The sequence below is a fragment of the Camelus dromedarius genome, chromosome 2, assembly GCF_036321535.1.
Source record: "Camelus dromedarius isolate mCamDro1 chromosome 2, mCamDro1.pat, whole genome shotgun sequence".
In the NCBI taxonomy this organism is placed as follows: domain Eukaryota; kingdom Metazoa; phylum Chordata; class Mammalia; order Artiodactyla; family Camelidae; genus Camelus; species Camelus dromedarius.
Window position 1 is genome coordinate 62,814,689 of NC_087437.1, and position 24,098 is coordinate 62,838,786.

At 41.5% G+C, this 24,098-nt stretch overlaps 1 protein-coding gene across 18 annotated transcripts in view; it reads right to left on the reverse strand.

Annotated features, from left to right (window-relative positions):
* The window catches only part of KALRN (kalirin RhoGEF kinase), a 608,090-nt gene that overhangs the window by 147,876 nt on the left and 436,116 nt on the right, over positions 1 to 24,098 (reverse strand). For 6 of the 18 annotated variants that reach the window (XM_064494460.1, XM_064494455.1, XM_064494452.1 and 3 more), the window contains exon 34: positions 18,621 to 21,128. The exons of the other annotated variants lie outside the window; for them this stretch is intronic. In XM_064494460.1, coding sequence (XP_064350530.1) covers positions 21,066 to 21,128 — 63 coding nt within the window. In that variant the 3' untranslated portion in view covers positions 18,621 to 21,065. Of the gene's footprint in view, positions 1 to 18,620; positions 21,129 to 24,098 lie in introns of those variants that run through there. 18 annotated transcript variants of the gene reach the window in all.

Below are 24,098 nucleotides of genomic sequence, written 5' to 3' on the forward strand. Positions count from 1 at the left end.
AGCTTCTCTGCAACATGCACGCATATCTCATTCCTCTGACCACAAACGACAACCCTTACTGACTTTACTAAGAGTAACAAGTACGACTCCTGCCTCTGTCTCTCTCTTGCTCTCTGTGACACACACACACACACACTCTCTCTCTCTCTCTCTCCAGCTACTCAGTGTCATCTTCCTTGGCTCCTACAGCAAGGGCACTCACAGTCACCCTGCTGTGCTAAAAGAAGGCAGTGTTGAGAGAAGGCACAACTTGAAATGTCAGTCCATGCAGTTTAAGAAAACCGCACCACAGTATACTTGTACTTGTCAGAAAACTACATGTTATTTAACCTAACATGTTTGCTTTTTTGCTCTGGCTGTCACAGTCTGAAGACAAATTCACTTCCATCACCTCGCTGGCGACTTTGAAACTGCTCACAACCCCTTGTTGATGCCTTTTTGATTCCTCATCATATTATCCTCCTTAAAACCCTTTATATTCTTTTTAAGCTAACAAACTTCTCATCAACAGTAGAGTCTTGCTCACTACATTCTGAGAAAGTAAAGTTTCTAAAATGTGAACATGCTCAACTTCCTCCTCTGATTCCTCTACTGCCTAGAGAACCAGGTCTAAATCCTTGAGCGTGTAATTTAAGATCTCTCAGATTCAACCCCTCAATCTTTCCAACTCATGTGCTACCAAGACGGACCCTGTGCTCCAAGTCACACCTACACTGCTGATTCCCAAACGCACCCAACATTTTCCCTTCTCCTTGACTTTTATTTACGATGTTTTCTTAGTCTGGAATAGGTTCTACCTTCCCCTCCCAAACGGCACTCTTCTCATCTTCTGGAAGTCCTTTCTCACCTTCAAGCCCAGCTCCAAGGCAGCCTCATCCATGAAGCCTTCCGCACGCAGCTACCATCCATGCCAGCGCCACCAGCAATCCTGAATCTTCCTCCCCCACCTCCCCAGCAGAGCACTCTGTCTCCCTGTATCACAGTGCATCTTTTGCCTTGGGTCTTTGGATTCAAAGTGCCCCAACAGTGGAGCCTGTGTGGTTTTAAAAACTGTATTCTACAGAAAGGACTTTCAATTACTGTTGATTTAAATTTGCTGAAGTAGAAAGTGCTGTAATCTGCTTCATCACATTTTTGAAACTTCTACATCTCTGTTTCCTTCATATGAACTCTCTTGTGTTTAATTTTAAAATTTCACATCCTTTTCAGTGTTTTAATTAAACTCTCTCAAGTCTTTTTGGAAATAGGGAGAGTGTATATTTTAAATGCCTTCTGCTGGCTTATAATTTTGGACTTTTCACTGGGCCATCACTGATTCTGAGGAAACAGCTCATAATTCTTTAAAAATTAATCTGCCTCAAAATATATTTTAAATATTAAGAGGGGGGAAAACACAACCATCCTTTATGAGATATGGAAGGACTTAGGAGCCGTGAGTCTCGAGGATACTTCTGCTATACAGTAATATTCTGCACAAGATATGCACAAAATGTGGAGGAGGGAATCAACATGATGTACAATGGACTGCCACTCATTTTTCTGATAATAAGAGAGAGTATGGCAAAGACTTCTGTGTACGTCCCGAAGTCCATTCTGCCCTAGTTTCTTAGTAATAAAGACTCATTTTTTGAGGGAGGGTTTACACTGCTGCCCAGTAAAAGACTACATTCCCTGCGTTCCCTTGCAGCTAAAGTAGCCTGTTGTCAAGCTTTGGAGAGTGAGACGTAAGCATGAGTGTCCTTAATGTGAGCAGGATGCCTCTTCTCCTCTTGTGCCCAAAATGCTCCATGGATGATGAGTGAGACCAAACCCTACAAATGGTGGATGAATAAGCTAGAAGGAGGCTGGGAACCTGATGAGTCTGTGGATCTTCTCCATCAGTCCTAGACTGCTTACATCCCATGTCCATCACGTGAGAGTAAACTTCTACCTTATCTAACCCAGTCACTGGGAGCTTTTCTGTGTAGCTAAACCTTCTAATCCTAACTGATATGGATGATAGAATCTCATAAAGGTAGAAAGGGGAAGTTTGGACATTTTTTTTTTGTTTTTTGTTTTGTCCCCATGTTTTTCTATTCTGATTAGGAGAGAAAAATTCAAAAGCAGCTTGGATCAAAGAACCATATCTCAAACAAAACGCAAATTTCTTCTGTATAGCACAGGGGACTATAGTCAATATCTTGTAATAACCTGTAATGAAAAAGAATATGAAAACGAATAATGTGTGTATATGCATGACTACGACATTGTGCTGTACACCAGAAATCGACACATTGTAACTGACTATACTTCAATTTAAAGGGAAAAAAAAGAACCATATCTCTTTGACAAAAGAAGACAGAGGGAGGGGAATGCCACAGGACTAATTAGGAAAGCTCAGCTGACAGTAATGCCTGTGACACGGATGCTCTGAACCTGAGTGACCAAAACAGACTGAAAACAGACTGAAGGGGCAAGTTTTCACACAGGTCATGCTACAGCGTTCTTGGAAAACTCGTGTTGTTGGTATAAGTAGAGCCCAGAAAGTCTCTGCCTCAAATATGAAAAACAAGCTGTAAATCAGTGTGAGAAGTAAATACAGGGCAACCTAGAGTGGCTGACAATGATGGGGTTTTGTGGAAATACCTGTATAGAATAACCATTCTTTTCAAATTGGCTTCATTTTATATATTTTAATGTTCACAAGTTTAATATTTATACGTTTATAGTGTTAAAAAACTTTATACGAAATACTACTTGCCTAGTTGACTTTATAATCATGTACTGATTTTTTTAAAAAAATTTACATTCCTAGGGAGATTCTTTTTGAGGCCTTTTCACTTGTTAAAAGACCCAAATAATCCCCTGGCAGGAGCTACAAAAACTGCAGGAAAACTGCCGGTGATGGGATAATTAGCTTCTATAGGACTAGACTTGAATTTCTAAACCTATTAAATAGTAACATCTATCAGCTCAGTTTTAACCCCCAAAAGGCAGTCCAGTACTTCTACACCAGCCTTCGCTTGTCTTGAGTAAAATCACTTTTTTCCACGTTTCCCCAATCCCAAAACTTCTAGAAGATTTCTGTCCTCTGGAAGCTCACATAGTTAGCGTTAAATTCCTGCACTCAGGGTCACTTGCATGCACTTTTTCTCTCTCTGTTTTTACCAGCAAATTCTGGTTATTCTCTGTTGTTCCTTGATGCACTGTAGTCCTGCAGCCTGTAATCCCCAGCCCTTCTGTGTGAATGCAGCCCTGGAACCCGCCCCTCCTGTGGATGTCCCTGTCCTCAGAGACTCCCTGCATGGTAAGTGGAGGTCTCAACACCTCTCCCAGTCTGATTTCATCTTACTTGCCCCACGGTTCCATTCCGACAACTTCCAACCTTGGGAGTCTTTTCACCATTTATTTTTTGGGCTCTGCTGTTCCTGCATCTGAACCTCAGCTCAGGCCAGGCTGGAGGCATGAAAAATACTTTCCTTTCCCTCATTTGCTCTGTCCAAGTCCATCCTCTCTAGACTGTCCACAGTAATTGGAGGATACCTTCCCTGCTGCTGCCTGGCTGTGAGTGGCATTTTAGAGAAGACGTGGCCGGCAGGCATAAATTACAGAGTGCTAGGGTTTGAATGGACCTTAGAGATTATGTGTTTACATGTTCATTTATCATTTAATACTTTGCTGTTTCCCAAAAAGGATCTGAAGAGGCTTATGTAAAATGTATATACATTAAAACACTGAAAATACCAAGAGACTATCAAAAGCTATACAGAGAGGGGGAACTCATAACTCCCTTATTGATACATAAAGAAGTAGAGGCTCAGAGAGATGAAGTAATTTGTTAAGATAATTGGGACTAGAAGCCCTTGCTTCACTGGTGACTATGGTTCCACATTGATGATTTTCCTTTCTGCTCCAAGTTCCATCAGCATCTTGAGCGACTTCTCTCCCTGTGGGCAGCCCCCCAGCACCCTGGCCTCGGTTCTCTGACCTCCTCATCTCCGCTGAGCTCCTCCTTCACCCCACATCAGCAGCCCCCTCCCAAGGTCAGGTAGTGGATCTCATGGTCACTGTGTTTGACTTCTCTGACTCCCACAGCACTAAAGTAGACATCTTCCTTTCTTTAGTGGTATTCTATAAATTTTGTTAAGTTGTATTTTCAGTTTCATTCAGTTCAACTCATTTCCGTTTTGGTTTCCACTTTGACCTGTGGGTTATTTAGATGTGTGTTATTCAGTGCCCAAACACCTGGGAAATTTCCAGAGGTCTTTCCGCTATTTATTTCTAATTTAATTACACTGAGGTCTGAGAACATATTTTGTATGACTGGAATCCCTTTAAATGTACTGAGACTTATTTTATGACTCACAATATGGTCTCTTGGTAAATACTCTATGGGCACTTAAAAAGGATACGTATTCTGCTGTTACTGGGTGGAATGTCCTACAAATGTCAATTTGGTCAAGTTGGTTGATTGTTTTCCAAGTCTTCTACATCCTTACTGACTTTCTGTTTATCCTATCAATTATTGAAAGAGGGATATTAAAATTTCCAATTGTAATTGTTGATCTATTTCTTCTTGCAGTTTTATCAGTTTTTGCTTCATGTATTTTGAAGTTCTGCTCTTATACACAAAAAAGCCTAGGGTTGTTAGGTCTTCTTGATTATCATTATGAAATATCCATCTTTATCTTTGGTAATATTCTTTGTTCTGAAATCTACTTTGGCTGATATTAGTGTAGCCATTCTCTCTCTCTCTCTCTCTCTCTCTCTCTCTCTATATATATATATATATATTTGGAATAGTGTTAGGATATAAATCTTTTTAAAAAATCTATTTGTATATTCATATTTTAAGTGAATTTCTTAAAGGCAGCATACAGTTTGGTCTTTTTAAAAAATACAATCTGACAATCTCTGTCTTTTATTGGAATGTTTAAAGCATTTAAATTTACTGTGATTATGAATATGATGAGGTTTGAGTCTATTTTCTTGCTATTAGTTTTCTATTTTCCTCTTCTGTTCCTTGTTCCCCTCTCCCTCCTTTTCTGCCTTCTTTTGGATTACCTGAGATTGTTTTATGACTCCATTTTAACTTATGTTATAGACTGAATCCCAAATTCATGTTGAAGCTCCAGCCTCCAACGTGATTGTATTTAGAGACAAGACTTCTATGGAGGTAATTAGGGTTAAATGGGGTCATAAGGCTGAAGCCCATCATCCAGTAGAACTACTGTCCTTAATAGAACTAGAAGGGACGCCAGAGCCCTCGCCGTGCGAACTCAGAGGAAAGGCCATTTGAGGACACAGGGAGAAGCCACGAAGACAGTCTTTATCGGAAACTGAATTTGCCAGAAACATGAATTCTCTTTGCTTCTTTTTTTTTTCCCCTTTCTCGGATTGATTAATATTGTTTTATTCTCCTTACTTTCCTCTACTAGTATTGAAATTACATATTCTATTTCTTTTCTCCCAGTGGCTATCCTTACATTACCCTTAAAAAAGTATATTTTTCTAACAAAGTCTAAGTTAATTCCTACTTCTATCCTGTTCTTAAGTCAAGCAAGGATCTGAGTTTGCTTTGCCCTCCCTCAGAATACTCCATTTTGTTTCAAATGGTTATTATTCTTTTTATTCTTGTTACTTGTGCTCAATAGTACGTTATATTCACCACAGTATTTTGGTGTTTGTTTCGCTTACAATATCTTTTTGCATCTAATTCCTCCCTCCTAGGCTCATTTTTATTTTTGCAAAAGAGTGGGGATTTATGGTTAGTAAAATTTCTGAGTTCTTGTATGTTGAAAATCCTTACTCTTAAATTATAATTTTGCTGGGCATAGAATTCTAGGCTGCGAAGGTTTTCCACTAGAACACCGAGGCACCTACCTCACCCTTTTGTTCTCTGTGGCAGTGGGTGAGAGGTCTGTTATCAAGCTGACTGACATTCCTTTTCAGATGACCACTTCTTTCTCCCTCTTGACTTTAACATTTTTTTCTTTTTTGTGATGTTCTCTAGTTTTACTACAATGTTTCTATATTTCCTCATTTCTGGAAAACCCTTTGTTATTATCTGCTTGAAAAATGTCTTTTTGCCATCCTCCCCACTTTATCCCAGAGTTCTTACTAAAATTACTTTTCATCCCCATCCCTCTGGTTGTGCTCTAAGAGATTTCTTCACTTCTGTTTCCTAAGTCAGGAATTCTCTCTTCAGGGTGTGCATTCTTGTGTTACAGTTACTTGTTTCTGTTTCATATATGGCATTCATCCTTTACTTCTTCGAGGATTTTAAACATCCTTGTTTAAAGGCTCTTTCATACTGCTCTTTATCTGTAAATCTCGCATATTACCCATGGATTTGCCAACTCTGGTGCTTTTCATTTTTGTGTAGAGCCACATTTCCCTGTGCTAACATTTCCTTCTACCTAAAGGGCTCTCTCTCTCTCTCTCTTTTTAACATTTCTCCACTGGCAAAGAATTTTTTTTCAGCTTTTGGGTATGTCAGAAAAAAAATCTATTTGCCTTCATTTTTGAGAGATATTTTCACTGGGTGTAGAATTCAAAGTTGACAGTTTTGTTTTTTTATCTTCATTGCTCCACTCTGAGGCTCCACTGACTTCTTACTTGCCTTGTTTTCAATGAGAAGTTCGCTTTCATCCTTACCTTTGTTTCTCTATATCTAGCACGTCTGTTCTTCTCTGACTGCTTTTGGAATTTTCTCTTTTATCACTGGCTTTGAGCAATTTGATTATGATACATTTTGGTGTAGTTTGCTTCATAGTTCTTGTGCATGGGGTTTATTTGGATTCTTGGATCTGTGTGTTTAAAGTCTATCAACTTTGAAAAATTTTCATCCATTATTGTTTTAAATTTTTTCTGTCCCCCTTTCCCTTTTGGGAATTTCAGTTACATAAATATTAGGCTGCTTTAATATTTCCACAACTCACTAATGCTATCTTCTTTTTAAAAATGTTATTTTTCTGTGTTTCATTTTGCATAATTTCTATCACTATGCTTTTAAGTACACTTAAGTTTTCTCCTGCAATGTCTAATCTACTCCTAAACCTACCCAAGTATTTTTCACCTCTAGAAGTTCAACATGGATTTTTCTTTGATTTCCATGCCTCTACTTAACATTTTGAAAGTTTGGAACACTTAATAATAATTGTTTTTATGCCCATGTTTACTAATTCTAACATGTGTGTCAATTCTGGGTAAGTTTCAATTGATTTTTTCCCCTTATTATGGGTCATATTTTCCTGCTTCTTTGCATGCCCAGTAATTTTTGATTGGATGCCAGACATTGTGGATTTTACCTTAATGGGTATCCAATATTTATATATTCTTATAGCTACTCTTGAGCTTTATCCTGGTGTGCAGCTAAGTTACTTCGAAACAGCCTGGCTCCTTTTAAGACTCGTTAGGCAGAACCAGAGCCTCATTCTTCTAGGGCTTGTTAGTCCCCACTACGAAGGTAAGATCCTTCTGAGGACTCAGACTGATGTCCTGAGAATTTAATGTTTCCTACTCTGGCTGGTGGGAACAGGCATTACTGCAGACTCTTTGTGGGCACTGGGTACTCTTCCCTCTAAATTATTTCAGGTAATTCTTTCCCATCCTGGGGTAGTTTCCTTTTAAGCATGTGCTGATCGATACTTTGATGAGTACTTGAGGGAGACCCTCTAAAGAGCTCCAGAGTTCTCTTTTTGTGAAGCTTTCTTTTCCCTACTACTCTGTCCTGTGAAATCTAGAAGCCCTGGTCTCATTGGACTTTCAGCTCCATCTTCTTAACTCAGGGAGACTACTAGGGTACCCTTCCATGCACTGAGGCCTGGAAACTTAGGGCAGTAAGCTAGGGTACTCATAGGGCTCACTTTGCTTGTTTCCTGTCTCTCAGAAATCACACTGTTCTCTGTTGTTTGATGTCCAGTGTCTTGAAAATCGTTTCTTATATTTTGCTTGGTTTTTAGTTGTCTCAGGCAGGGGGATCTATCTGGTCCTTGCTTTCTATCTTCTTGGTCAGAAGTCTCACATCTTCCTTCCTGACCACAACTTATTCTCCTTCCAACTTGCTTATTTAATTACTCTTACTATGACCTTCTTTAACCCCATTGGGACCTCTAGTTCATGATGCCCTCTACTGCGTCCCAATCTGTCAGTACTCTCCCCTCATCACTTTCCTTCCTGTGCAGCCTGTAGTCCATGATCCATTGTTTCAGTAATGCTCTTGCCAGCGTTCTCAATTCCTTTGCCCCTCTCTGCTCATTTAACACAGCTGATTACATGGAAGAGGTTCAATAAGTTTTAAATAATTGGATAAATAAATAAATGAGAAAATGGAGTATGTATGATGATTTCTGACAATCTCTCTGCCTATATTTCAAAGCTAAACATTTAAAAATTAATGCTTTTTAGTACTATGTATCTTTTATTAATATATATAATAATTAGGTATAAAATTAGGTTACCCCTTACATGTAAATATCATTTTCCCAGTTCTATGTTACTTAGGATGGATGCTTTTGATTTTTCCCACTAAAAGTCATAGGCTTCTAGATTATAACTAAGCCAGTAATAGAAAAACAGAAAGTGCAGGTATGAATGAAATTTAGAGGTAAGTTCCTATTACCTTCTAATTTTACAGATGAAGAAACCAAGGTTTTGAGAAGATAGATGATTTGCCTAAAATGTTCTTCAAAGCTCATACAGCTGGTCAATAGCAGAATTAGGAGCAAAACCAACTTTCCTGATTCCAACCCAGGGATCCTTCCATCCATTGCAGTGCTATTTTTTCTTGCTCAGGTCTGCTTGTATCCAACACCCTGTGTTTGCAGACAATTTGAATGTGGTTTACAGTAGAGTTTGCCCTTGCTTCCCAGTGAAACCATTAGGTGCTTAATGATGGAGTAACCATGTGATTTATAGAACAAGGTCATGCAATCTTATAGCATTATTTATAATAGGAGCAATGTGGCACATGGGTCATATTCTTACACTTAGGTAAAGCATACTTTCAAACATTAGTCAGTGACTCTGCCATACAGGATTCAATAAATTCATATCCCTACTCTGTAACTCTACTGTGTAGAGTCTGATGCCAGATACCAACATAATTTATTATGTATATATAATTTATTACAATAATGTAATAAATTATGCCCTAAGATACAAAAGGGATTATGGTCCTCTAGACGTTGTACCCTCAAAAACTGGTCCCCTAAGTCTGGAAAATGTTTCAAAAGAATAAGAAGCCTTCTAATCTTTATACTCTGACTAGACATTGATGTACTGACCCAATACATATAGGGCCTAATAGTCAGGGACAGGACATAGTGAAAATTAGGCAGTGGGAGTTACAGAAAGCAAAGAATGACTTAAATATGAATAACAGTCTTTCAATGTATAGGTTTGAAATTCACACACACACATACACACACACATCTGTTGAGTAAACCCCAGATTTGAAAATCTGAGTTAGAGCCAAAATGTAAATATTGAGTTAGAGCCAAAATGCAAATTATTTGCAAATATGACTTGATGTTACTGCTAATATAGTCATTCTGATGTGCACCAATATTTCAGCTCTTTGCCTCCTGGACACATAAATGTTTTTCTGGCCCCAACTGGTTTTGTAGGGCTATATGACTAGTTCTAGCCATTGACGTTGAGTCATTTTCAGGCTCAATCATTTAATTTTGGGTTCAGATTCTTCAGAATTCTCTTTCTGTCTAAGACAGTAATTGGTAACTTTAGAAGCTAATTCATCAGCCAGGGTCCCTGATTCCCTATGATGAACAGAGCCCCCAGTTAATCCATTATGAATATGAAGTATAAGAAAAAAATAAATCTTCATTGTTTTAAGCCACCAATATTTTTAGAATTGTTTGTTATCACAGCATAACCTAGCCTGTGCTGACAGATACATCTGTCTTCATTCTCTTCTCTGGATTGAGAAGATATTGTCTTAGGGATAGATAGTGGTAGGAGCCCAGGGACATTAAGAGGGTGGTAGGAAAATAAAGTTAAGAAAGGGAGGGAGATGTAATGGGGCCATTCCAAGACAAATATACACATATACAAATTACATGCAATTTGGGAAGACCTAGTAGATTTTATTATTGTTGTTGTTACCACTACTACCATGATTATTATTATTAGTTTTATTACTAGTTTTTAAAAAATAACCTGAAGATTACTGCCATTACATGCTATGACTCATCCTTGGTGTTGGATAGAGAAACAGAGGGAGGAGAGATAATTCTAGCTTTGGGATCTCTTAGGCTAATGCAATGGCTATTCATCATACATAGCATGAATTTTGTTTTTTGAATATTTACATTTTTTCTCTCCCAGTTGTACTATACAATTCTTGCAGTTAAGGATCATATTTTATTTCCCTTGTGTGCACTCTGGGAACCGTCCTGAAGCTCAATAAAATCAAGCTGAAGGCCAGCTTCACTTGCTATTAGGGAATTGGCATCAGATCCCACTGTTGACCATCCATGGGCTGACTCACAACAGATGCATCAATTCGCACATTTTCATTTCCTGGAGCGTCAGGAATGCTTAATGAGAATCCTGAGCATGGGGGCGGGTCAGGGCAGAGAGGGGAAGTGCATTTTCAATCAATATTGTCTTTGGATCCTTAGTCCTTTTCACTGGTGACCAACTTGGTGAAGCAAAGCAAATGAGAGACATTTTCAAATTTGACTTCTCATATCAATTGTTTCCTTTTTTGGACATGTGCTTTGTTATGTTTCTTCTTCCTTTTTATTGCTCCTGGCCCTCAGTGCTTTTCCTTTTTCAAGCTTCCCATTTGCCATTCTTAATTAGAAATGATCTACAGACTCCAAAAGTCAAGTGATACATTTAAAAACTCATGGGGGGAATACAATAAGAACTGTGTTGAGAGAGGAGTCGGTATTTATCAGAATCATTTGAGTTGTCAGGTACCAAGCCATAGGGTAGTTTCCCATACATGGCTGTGCACCTGAGCTTCTGCTTGCTCCTTTCATTATGGCCTTGGAGCTTCTTTGCTAAGTCTTTCAATTGCTCTCCTTGTTTATCAGTCCTGGCCCTCGATCTCAGATTCTAACTTTGCCTATCAGATCACGCACCAAACCTGTCTTCCACTCTTGCATTATCTGGAACTCAAGCAGCATGCTCCCTGTTTCTGCCAAGTATGACATTATTCTGCAGAATTTCCTACTCCCCAGTGGTGTAACCAGTCTGGTTGCAATAAAGATGGAAAATATTTCTCTCTGTATTTCTACACACACACACAAAAAATTGCACTTGTTCTATACTATGCAGTTGTACTTGTAGTACCTACTATGTGATTGGCCCTAGGACAAGTGGGGGGGGTACAGCTGCGAAAAAAGCAGACAAGAATCTTTGCTTTCACAGAACTCATTCTGTAGCAATGACAAATCCAATTACTAGTATGATTTGACATGGATCCTATAAAATTGCTGGTTTTTTATCTAGATAATGAACTACACTTACATGTAAGTTCTAATGTTTTTGCATCCTATACTTTTAATTTTAGTTCAAGATTAAATTTTTATCAGGATAGGCCAAAAGATTGTTGACCCATACTAGATATGGTCAGAAGCTCCCCTCCTGAGCACATGTGTTGATCCAAGAAAATAGAAAATAATCAAATGCCACATTTGATCTCTCAGAGCCACACGAAGAACATGACTTTGTTTGCCATGATGTCAACTGGTCCTTGGATTAAAACCTGAGCTGCAATGAACTTGTCCCATGCAGCCCTTTTCTAGAGGGCTAGCCAATGCCATTTGAAACTAATTTTTCTATATAGCTACGGAAGATGACTCTCTGGACTTAGTCCTATAATGTATCTCTCCAGAGATAAGGCTTTGCATTGGGTGGGAGGCTATTACATGATGAATGGGAGGGTGTGTGTGTGTGTGTGTGTGTGTGTGTGTGTACATGTGTGTATGCACACTAGTACCCTGAGCTCCTCTTTTATTTGGCTTCAACCTCAAAAGCTTGTCTCTTGAGGGCAAACTGATGCAGCTGGGAGGAGAAAGCCAGCTTCTCCTTAACTCCCCAGCCTGCTGCCTAAGTTTAATGAGTCTGAAATGGGGTTTGCAGAGGGAAAATGGGGAACCTATATTTACCCCACAATTGTGATTGAGCCATCTTCCTGCCACTGGGGACTCAGATCTAGGTTGAACATATCTGTTAACTTGGGCCCAAGGAACAGATTCTATATGACTTAACATATCAGTAATCTAGGATGAATTCCTGTACCTCTTCGCTGGGTCTCTTGGGGCCCTGTGCAATTTTTTGATAAAGAGAACCAGGACTTTTTCTACCTTTGTACTGTGAATGGCGTCTGTCTCCAAACAGGCATGACTGGAAACTATTATTCCTGTTGCTGAAACTTCATCAAGCTAGACCTGAGAGGCTCTGCAGTCTGCTGGGAGTCAGGGGAGGCAACCAAAGGGAATTCATATCTTAAGCCTATAAAGTACAAAACAAATATCACCCCACACTTCTCAGAATCTGCAATGCTCCTTTGAGCTTCCAGGGATTTATGAAAAGTGTAGTCCATGAACTCTTGGATCCTCATTTTATAGACTATTTATACTTGGATCATATGTGGATTTATTTTTCAAGAATCTTACCATATGAACTTTGAGGGATGTCTGGTCACACCATAGGTGAAGTCCTCATCAGACTGAATGGAATCTCAGCAACTCTAACCTAGGCCATATCAGAAAGGCTCCCTTGGACTCCTGGTGGAGGCTGGGGGAGTAGTCTGGGGTCCCACATGACTCCTGGGGCATCCTCTTGGCTCCAAAGGAGGCATAAAGACTGGGGGAGGGGCCATCTTCCCTGAGAGCTCCCACCTGTTCCCTAGGTAAGACCACTCTTCCCCAAGTTTTTGTGCTTTTCTGGGGAGTAATGAAGAAAGATTTCTAAGACCTTGTGTGTGCTCCTAGCAGAACCCTCAATCCTCCCTCTCCTCCAACACTCCCAGCCTCAGTACCACTATCTGCCTTGAGACCATCTGGGATAATTACATTACACTCTGTATTTCCAATTAGGTCAGTCACCAGAACTCAGATCCTCTCCTCACTTCTTCCCTCATCCCCTGCGCTACTTAGAGCACTTTGAAGCTATATTTTCCACTGTAGCATGAGTCATCATCTGGTATTTTATATATTTTACTTATTTATTTGCCTGTATTCCTATCAGAATATAAGCTCCCCGAGGGCAGGAGTTCTTGTCTGTTTTGTTGTTGTTGCCTAGGATAGTGCTTGGAGCATGGTAGGTATTCAACAAATATTTGTTCAGTGAACAAATGATACAATGGATAGCTAGTATTTATCAAAGGTCACTAATTATTAACAATATTACTTCTTTTGTTTTTTGGATAAATGACCCTTTATTGACCTGCAAGGATGTATTAGCCTTTCCCATAGTCCCTGATAGTTAGTGGGACCCTCCAGAACCCAAATCATCACATTACTTTGGGCATAATCTTTGATATCTCTCCCCCATGTCACATGCTTGCCAAAGAGACCCATGTGCCCAATGTAAACATTGGTGCTATTCCATGTCAACCTTCTGGATGCCCACCACCATCCCTGCTTGCATGTGCTTCTTTTGTAAGATGTCTAATCCAGGAGAAAATAGCCAGATTTCTGACTATTTTAGCCAGATGAGGTCTGATGGGAAACTGTCATGTGGCAGTGGTCTAAGCAGTCATTTTTGAAACACTCATCGGGCTCAATGGGCTAACTGCCTTCTCAGTTTAATTTCTGAATCATTCATTCCTCAGAAGCTAGAAATGCTGGGTTGATTGCCTGTCCTAGAAGACTATGCACCTGCCTGGCCCTATCAGCAATGTTGTGCTGTGCCATTAAGCTGGAATGTCACTATTTATATCCTGCAATACCAACCAAGCCCTGCAAGGGCCTCCCTCTTTAATGATCTATTCCATCTGCAAGCTTGCTTGTGTGTCCTTGCAGTGTGGATAGAGAGTCCTCAGATTATTTGTGATGGCCTGGTTTTGAGGCCATATCTATGGCTCTCCAACAAGTCTGTTGGTTGGTTAGTCCCAGAAATACCAAAAGAAAATAGAGCAATATGTCAATATCATTAACACCAAATGAGAATGAAGGAAGAGTCTTGGAAGTACAAAGCCTCGTATTTCCATTGCTAACCTCCAGCAGCCTTGGAGGAACTTAACTGTGTAAATCAATCTAAACACCTGCTCCTCTTAGGGCCAGGATGCCCATGCAAGTCCTCATGAATCTATGAGATACCAGAGCAACAGCTGGAGGGCCATACTTGTGGGTCACTCTCAGAGTCAGAGGGCCACACTAGGGAAATCTATGTCACTTCTGCTCCAGTCCCCACTCTCACTTTGGGATCCTCTTACCCTGATTGGTGCTATAGCAACCACCCTACAGAACTCAGCACAGCCAAATCTAAAAACTCCACAGTATGCCTGGGTGTAGGGCGCACTAAAAGGTCACCGTTGCCAGGCAACAGAATCCCTGGACAGCCTAACAAATAGAATAACACTCCTTAATCCACCATCCCAGAAACTCAAAGGCAGATGCATAGAGACCCCCTCCCCCCATCACTGCTGTTTGGCCCTGTGGCTACTGCTACCCATGATAGGCCCATCCATAGCAGGCCTGGCTCTATTATCGCCCCACTAGCACCCTAGATGGTCACTGGTAAGGCTGGATACAGCACCTATGCTGTGAAGGCTCCCTCCAGGCCAGGACAGGCTTGCAGGACTGGCGAAATAGGACAGATCTGAGATCCAGCTGCATATCTGTTCTGAGCCCCCGTTTTGGGATCCCACTATTCACCAAGCCCAGCCTGCAGCAGAGTGGAGTCAGAGCCTGAGCAGCTCCTTTAAGCAGCTGAGGGTGTGAGAGCTGCTGTACCATCAGGTGACCCAGTACAAACCGGAGGAAGGCGTGTAAGTGGTGTTCCATGAGCCACTTGGTCACCAGAACTGCAATCTTACCCTTGTCTTCTGACTGCACTTTTGGTTTTCTAAACTTGTCTTCCTTTTTGGATTATGAATTTAGAATGTACCTAAAGGGTACACAAAATCCTTTTTCCTGGGCTTCAACACCTTTCCCGTGCATGTGTATTTGTGCACACATGTGGACACACACGCCCCTGCACACACTGTGGAACTATGGTCTGTCTCTCTTCTTCTCATGGTTTCTCTAACACTGACCCAACTAACTGAATGCTGTGCCTGCCACTCCATGCCCTCCAACCCAACCTGTTTTCTCATAAGCTCAATCCTGCGTTGCAGTGGGCATGAACTATTTTTTTCTTAAGGAACAGTCACTTTTATAGCACAACTGGAGTCGAAATCTCAGAAAAAACACATTCACACTGGATCTTTCATCAATATGGAATTTCTAATCACCCAAGTTTTATGATTCTTATATATTTAATTTGTCATGGTCCACAGGTGGACTATCTACAGCAGATATTAGACCCTACACCGCCCCCTTGTTACCATGCTTTAGGGCTGCTGATGCCATCTCAGTGTGTCCTCAGAGCTTCTTCCTTACCCCTCTTCTCCTCCCCAGGTGTCTTTTCTTTCCTAATGATGCCTCTTTTATGTTGAAGCTAAAATAACCCATAAATTGGCTTTCTTTGATCATACAGTGAGTACAGAGAATGAAAATGGGGAGAAGCTCACAAGGGCTTATCTACATCTAGAATATACTTCAATGTTGATTATTCTATATAATTTACAAAGTGATTCTAATATATGCCATGTTCTTTGAGGACAGGATTAGTTCTAACTCACTTTCAGAGCCTGCTCAGTGGCTTTCACAGTGGCTGGTACACAGTAAGTACTGAATATGTGCTTATGGAATAAATGAGTGGTCCCAATGGCTGTACGGGAGGAAGATGTCAGAATATCAATGGGTTGAGAGATATTCGAGGGCAATTTTAGAAAAGAAACTTCTAAAACCATGGACTCTTGGATGGTCAAGAAATGAATGGAAGCTGAAGGGAAACAGCTCCGTGTCATTCCATCCCCTCCAACCCAACCTGTTTTCTCATAAGCTCGATCCTGCATTGCAGTGGGCATGAACTATTTTGTGAGATTCAATGGGAGACCTCACTCTCTCACTACGAGGCATCGGTGCAGGACTGGAGAAAACAACAGATGGGCAAGTACTGGAAAACAGGATTTTACCTTTCATGCCCATTTTTTTTTTGTAATATTTAAGTATCTGAGAATGTGATTCATCAGCCATCAGATTTAACAAAATCTCTCTCATTTTGCTATGTGTTCTAATGATACAGGAACTTTCAATTATCTCTGCTAATGGAATGGAGGCAAAGGTACACATCATCAAAATGCCATTTCTATTTGCCTTTCGGGAGTATTATGTGTGCTTCTCCCCCAGCAGGTCTGCTTTCATCCTTAGTTCTAGCGTGGGCTAATAGTAAAATGAGTTAGCATTTTCTGTGTACGATACCTGGTAGCAGAAGAAGAGATACGTGTTTATGGCAGAGGAAACTCATGCAGAGCTTAGTATTTGTCACAGTTAATCACCCACATGGACAATCTACTTACAGCAAGTGGGATTTTGAACGGAGCAAAATGCAAAGAGCAATGACGTGTCCTGGATTTGAATGGCCCCAGACAGACGCCCCAGGGGGAAGCTACAGCTCGTGCTATGAAGAGTGGTAGTGGGAAAAGAACACTGGACTAGGAGTAAGGGAACTGGGGTTCTCCTCCTTGGTGCCCAAGGGAGGACATTTACCTCTTTGTGTCTTAGTTTTCTTTAATCTACAAATGTAATAATGACATCTGTAACTGTCTACCTAACAGGTTAAACTGCCAAAGACAGCAGTGAGTACAAGGGCTTATAGCAGTATTAAATGCTATGAAAATGCAAAGCATTGATAGACAAACAATGAAATACTGTCACCAGCTTTTTAGGATCTTTCCTTCGCCCTAACTCCCCAATGCTAGGGGTCTTGGGCTGTGGCTTCTGAAACTTATTCCAGTTTAAAAAAAACTCACACTTCTTAAGGATCCTGCTCTTCCAAGATAGCCACTTTGATAATGTCCACGGATCCTAATGAACAGATATATCCTTTCTCAGGATTTTAACAGAGATCTTCCAGCTATAATACTTGGGTTATATATAACCTAGTGGCCTCAAGGTGAGGTCCCTGGACCAGCAGCAGCACCTGAAAATTCTTGGATCTACCCCAGACCTACTTTATCACAAACTCTGAGGGTGGAGCCCAGCAATCTGTGTTTTAACAAGCATTCCAGATGATTCTGATGTATACTCAAGTTTGAGAACCACAGATTTAGCTCAAGGGAAAAATGGGAAAGCTAGGAATTGGGCTCTGGGACATGGTAATGAGAAATTCTTTATTTCTCTGAAGGAGGCAGGGGAAGGCTTATGGGACTTTTCAAATCATACGGCACAGTTGTGTGTACGTGTGTGTGTGTGTGTGTGTGTGTGTGTGTGTGTGTGTGTGTGTGTAAAATGATGTCCGAGAACATAATTTTCTCAGGGAGGTCTTTCTCCCAACCACCGTACCTAAAACTGCATCCTCCCCTCCCCAGGCACCTCCTATCTCCCTTTCCTGATTTACCTTTCTTCGTAGTATTTATCACTTTCTAATATGCTCTTATTTACTTATTTATTTTGTGTATCATCTGTCTCCCCGAGCTGGGATGTTCACCCCACGAGGGCAGTCTGTTTTGTTCCCTGCTGTATCCCCAGCTCTGAGAACTCTGCATGGTCCCTAGCAGGCACTCAATAGATATTTGTTGAATTAAATGAGTGAATGAATGACTGCTGAACCCGAGAGATGAGAAAATACTGGGTCAGACCAAAACACTGAAACACCTGTAAGCACCCTTATTACAGCACAGGAGCCTTGCCTCTGTTCCTGCTCTGGGCTCTGAAATAAGTCTGCAGACAAGGCTTGGGCAAATGCCACCCTCAGGGGTTTGGTTCACTATCCTGCTTGATTATCACTACAAAGTGTGCTCTCTGGTTTCTCCTAGGCAGGGGATAGTGTACTGACTGATCAATATGTTCATATGGCTGGCTATGCTTAAGGGGCAGTCTGTGGGTGTGCAACAGATGAGAGTGAGACACAGCAGGGATGAAGGTAGTCTAAGAATAGAAATCTACTGAGTGCTGGTTCTCATGCTGCCCCTAACTTGCTATATAGTCTTAAGCAAACTTCTCAGCATTTCAGTGTCTCAGTTTCATCTGTGGATCTCAGTGGTTTCCACGGTCCCTTCTAGGTGTAATTATACATCCATTCAAGTGGTACTTGGTTAATGCCTGTCTCCTCTACTGGTAAACTCTATGAGGACAGGGGCTGTGTCTATATTTGCCCACCTAGTTCATGATGCCCAGCATCTGTAGGCACTCAAATATTTGCTGAGTGAGCATCTCTGTGAAAACCAAATGGGGACCTCAGCCTCATCAACCTGTGCTCTACACAACTAAGTCCCAGGGACGTGGCTGTGAGTTGTGAAGGCCCTGCCCTGGAAGGGATCTCCAATCACACAGGAAGAGCAGGGCACTGGCTCTGCCTGCCCCTACCAGCCCCCAGGGCACACGTAAGTTGCACAGTTCATTAACATGAAGACCATAGCAAGGTACAAGGGAGAGCCCAGGCTGGGCACTGGGCCATCAGCTCTGTGGTTTGAAGAAGCATGGGTTTGGGGATCAGAGACCTGAATTTGAATCACAGATCTGCTGTTTTCTAGCTTTATGACTTTGTACCAGTTATCCACTGCTCTCAGCGTCAGCCTGTGCATCTGAAAAATGAAGACAGTACTGCCTGCCTCCCAGGATGTCTGTGAAGATTAGAGGAGATAACGTGCACCATCAAGTGCCTTCCTAGCATCTGGTGTGGGAAAGGTGCTCAGTATGTGGAAGCCTGCTGGTCTGGTCCTGCCTTCCCTGCCCCTTGTAAGGCTTTTTAACACAGCCTCCTCTCCCCAAGAACTGGCCTAAGTTTGTTACTAGCTCATGGGAGTGCCCCAGTCAGTCTTTACACAAGGGGGATACAGATTGGAATAAAAAGTGCTTCTTAAAATATCTACCTTTGGAAATACATATTTTCTCCATTGGCTTCCAGTTTGCTTAATGAGATTTTGAGATTTGTAACTTGCTATAACTTGCTATCCAAAGGTGCGATTTTGTAAATAAAATTTAACAATTGATTATAACTTGAACGTGCTGACTCTTATCACTGAACAGAATGGGTTAGAACTTGACCTCTCTTCTTGGCTGCTTTTGTCTCCTGCCTTGCTCTTTCTCTGGTGGAGGGAGTTGCCCTCCTGTTCCTGCCCGCCCCCCTCCACCTTCCCCACCACACTCATCTACTTCATATAGCCATCTTCATTCTGGAAGACAAATTCTGCCGCTAGGCAACCAGAAGACAACATCAGTGTGGTTGATCAGTGACTGCAATTGCAGTGGTGCCGCCACCATGCCAGACGCACACTCACTGCATCTGTCCCCAACAGATAGAGCTTTCCAGAAAGTGGGATGGGGTGAATTCTTGGTAGAAAATTAAGGGCCTCAGCACTCAACAGAAAGTATTTATAAATCACTGTATATCAACAGCCTGCTTTAGAATCATTTTATTAGAACACATTCAAGAAAGTGACATATGGAAAAAAGACAGCAGCAATTCTCCATCATGCAAATGCCCATGTTAAGGTTCTCCACTGGATTTAAATTCAAGTACAAAGACAGTCCTTTCCTGAGCCAGGTGCAATTCCAGAGAATGACACTTTGAATTGAGAGCACATTTCCTCTGCAAAGTTCAGAACACTGAACAACTCCCACCCTCACAGTAAGACTGTGAGCTACATGGACGTGTAAACTTTCAGGATTTTAAGGAACCCTTTACCCCAGCCCTCCCCACTAACCCAGTTGGAGGAAGTAAGCCCAACTTTGGGACCTCTTAGAAATAAGGTATAGTCTATTGAAAATAAAGCAGTGGGCCTTAAAAAATTAGAAAATGAATATATATATGTATATATATATTATATATATATGTAATGGAATCATCTTTGCCTCTTGCCTTGGTGTGGGGTTTCCATGAAGCTCTGTGTTGGGCTTTGGGTTCTCTTGAGTGTTTTGGAAGCTGGATGACTTTTAAAAAATTTTTAAAACTTTTTATTATGAAAAATTGCAAACATATATAAAAGTGGAGAGAAAGGTATAACGAACACCCACATCCCCACCATCTAGTCTCAGCAATTATCAACATGTGGCCAGTTTGTTTCATTTATTTCTTCTCCCACTTCCCACCCACCCCCCAACAGGAGAATCTGGAAGCAAATGAAGGCCGGGAGGGTCATCTTTGAACCAGACACCTCAGGAGTGAATAATTTTAGGGAGGAGCTAGAAACTCGTGACAAAATCTGGGTAGGTAGAAGCGGATAAAATATTCATTGGGAGAAGTGGTTCCTGCCAATATTTGGGAACAACTGGAGTTAACCCTAATCTTCCATAAATCATAAACATAAACTGTCCCTCCTTCCTCCTCCCTTTTTCTCATGATGTGGGGGAGGCAGGCTAGATTAGAAGGGTGAGTTTTTTCCAGATTGGAACCACTGACAATAGAAACATTCAACCTAGAGAAAAACTCTAGAGACAGGTACATCCCTCCAATGAACCTGCTCAGTCCCACGGCAGACCTTTCAGGCAGCGAGGGCCTGGGGTGGGGGTACCTGGGGTTCAGACTGGGGAGCTGGGGGAGTGCATCAGGCCATGGGGCCTCTCACAGGTCCCTACTGTCCCACCACTTTAGACTTTGGAGAGAAGCTTGGCAACCCCAAATCACACCCAGTAGAGAAGCAAGGAGCCCCGAGAGGTGAGCCCATGGCCCAGGTGGGCAGATTTTGCTTGGAACATGTTGCCCTCTGAGCAAAGGCTGCACCCCACAACAGCCCTGCCAGAGCAGTCTCAAGAAAGGTGGGTGATGGGAGTCCAGGTGGGAGGTCCCAACGGCGGCACGGCTAACCCGGTGAGCTGCAGGGACAAGTCCCAGGCTGCGCGCTAAACGTAAGTGGAGAAAGGATCTCCAGGTCCCAGGTACCACCGAGGAGCAAGGTTGCCATCCTGTTAAGAAAAGGGCCGGGGCTCTGTGATTTGCATATGACTTTGCAAAAATTTCCATGAGATCCCGCAGCCCTTTATAGAAAACAGAGTTAAACCATCAGTGCAACCTGGTGTATTTCTAGCAACCCAATGCACAGTGCAGCCTGGCAAATACAGTCATTTGTTTTAGAGGAAATGGAGGAAGCAGAGTGTGTGTTGGACACTGCTTGGTCTGAAGACTCAGAAGAAGCCAACTAGGTCCAGGATCCAGATAAGGATCGCTGACTGGCCACTTTTGTTAACTGTCAGAGCTCAAATCCATACACTTTTCCTCACATTAGTTCCCTGTAGAGCACTCCTGCTGTGGCTTCCCAACTTCCAGACAGATAAGGAAGAGCAGAATCAGGAATAATATAAATAGAGATGCATTAAATATGAGGTCCCGTGGCAGTGATCATTAGTGTTAATTTCATACCATTTTCATTTTGTTTTGTTTTCTTGCTTCAGCTCTTTTAGGGTCCCTCTGCCTTACCAACAAGTCATTCAACTGGAGAAAAGAGACTGAGAAAAATTTTTGCATTTATGTAGCAGCTCTTTAGTAGTAACTGACTTAAAATTCCTATTTCAAGTGTTTCTGGGGTCCATCAAGTGGTAATTTGGAATTTTTCTAAGGCATGTGGTCCATGCAGGCTGCAAGGCTGAGGGAATGGATTACTGACTGAGCGAGGGAGAGAGTGGAAGAGACCCCAACTCCAGTATGGTGACACCATTTCTACCGGTCCATCAGAAGCAATGGAATCACTGTGTCTTTAAGAATGATGGCCCCTCAAAGAGAACCAACTTCTAGTGCTATTGGAAGAGCGAAACATTTTAAAAAGCAATGGCTCTCAGCCAAGAGAAACGTTCAAGATGAATGAAAGAATATGACCTCTCATTTGACTGTGGTTCAGCTCATGGTGCCAAAGGCTGCCTTATAGAAATAAGAAACTCTGTTAGTAAGAACTTTAGCCAGGCGAAAACTGCTCATTAAGGGAGAGAGAACATTTCAGCATCAAGCTCCAATGGCAGTTACCCTGAGCCTTGGGGACGGGAGGGGATGCTAAGGATTCAGGAAGGAGATGAGATTCTGAAGAATGCCAGGAGCAGTGTGCATGCACTGAAGTACCTTAGAGCAAAGTGCTGGTGACCACTGAGCTTACTTTTCCCAGGGCAAAAGGGACTCAATAATCTTAAATCGCATTTTCCTTTGCATGATGTTACATTAATGGGAGGTGGCATCAGCTGTTCTGATTAGCTAGTCCCCCACATCACAACTCACTCTCAGTATCAATGTAGTTTATAGATGTGCTATAGATGTGTCTGTAGAATTAATTTTAGTTGCAGTAATAATTTTATAAGTGCTGAATTTGACATTTTGCTCTTTATACAGTGGTTAAAATTCTGAAGGGGGAGAAGAGTTTTAAAACTACTTTTAGTGTCATTATTATTAATAGCTAATTTGTCATTTTTATCATCACTACTACCAGTTGCTAATATTTATTGTGTGTTTACCACGTGCCAGGCAAAGTGCTGAGTGTCTGGCATGCACAATTTCATGTAATTTGCACCACAACCTTATGCAGTGGGTAATACCATTACCCCCATTTTGCAGACTGAAGCACCGAGAGGTCCTGCCCAGGAGCACACAACTAACTGGCAAGTGGAGGGCTGAGATCTGGACTGAGGCTGGCTTGACTCCAAAGCTGTCCTAGCCACTGTGCGAGGTTGCCTTTTGTAAAGGAGACTCCATTTGCTAAATGATATTTGTACGTGTGTATGTTTGTGGATTCCAAAGGTCTTGGAAAACACCCCTCCCATATTTTGAGGATTGATTTTATCTTCGAGGACTTGACTAGAAGTGGTTTGGGTCACTTCATTAATGCACATTCATTAGATTTTACACAGAAACGTTTATCCCCTTTTAAACCTCATGTTGTGATGGTCTCTGTGCATCCACAAATCTGTCTGATGATGGTTCAATACGTGAGACAGCTAAGAATTAAAAGCATGTAGGCAAACTGAACACTCGTTCTCTAGAACTCTGAGAAAACACACACATGTTTACATAGGAAGCCATTATTTTATATGGCTCAGTTGGTACATGGAAAGGGTACTTAACACCAATGCCCTGTTCTTAACTTTAAAAACAATGGCCATTCATGATCTCACTGAGGTGATTTTTAAAAAATCTGGCCGAGGGCAGACTAGTGGGAAAAGTTTAAATAGAAGTGTGCTTAAAAAAATGGCCATTAATTCTTTCTTGAAATGCTAATGATCTCTATTATTTAGAAAATAACTGTCAGTTTGGAATTCACATATATCCCAAATTCAATCACCCTCTACCTCTGGCATTCTGATTCTGCTTCAGTAGGCCAGTGAGGAGCCTGGGATTAGCTTTTTGAAATGTTTCCCTGGGAATTCCAAGGGTCATGTGGTTTAGAAGGTTTAAGGCAGAGAGAGAACTTTTCTAGGCCCCAGCCACTCCATTCTTGGAAACCCTGAGTTTTGCAGCCTTTCATCTGCATTTTCACATCTACCAGCATATGCAGTTCCAGAAGCTCCTGTCTTTGGTACTTTCCATGAGAAGCAAGAATCAGTGAGACCTGCTTTGAATAGGCCAGTGGCTTCTATGAACCAGATCTCCCCAGAATTATTTTTTCGGGGGGGGGGGTGCTTAGGTTGAGATTTCTCCCATCTACCTCTATTCTGGTACAGACCCCTTCATATATAAACACTTTACTTATTTATTTAACATACTGGAGGTCTGATTCTACTAGACACTCATAATACGAGTTTTCTGAGCTATAAAGAGATGTTCTACAGTCCCCAGGTGCACAAAAGACATCATGAGAAATCCAGTGGTATAAAAATAGCCACAAGTGGGGGAATATATTTATTATATCATAGATCTACATCCTTTCTTGTTCCCTAAAGAATATGAGGCAGTTATCT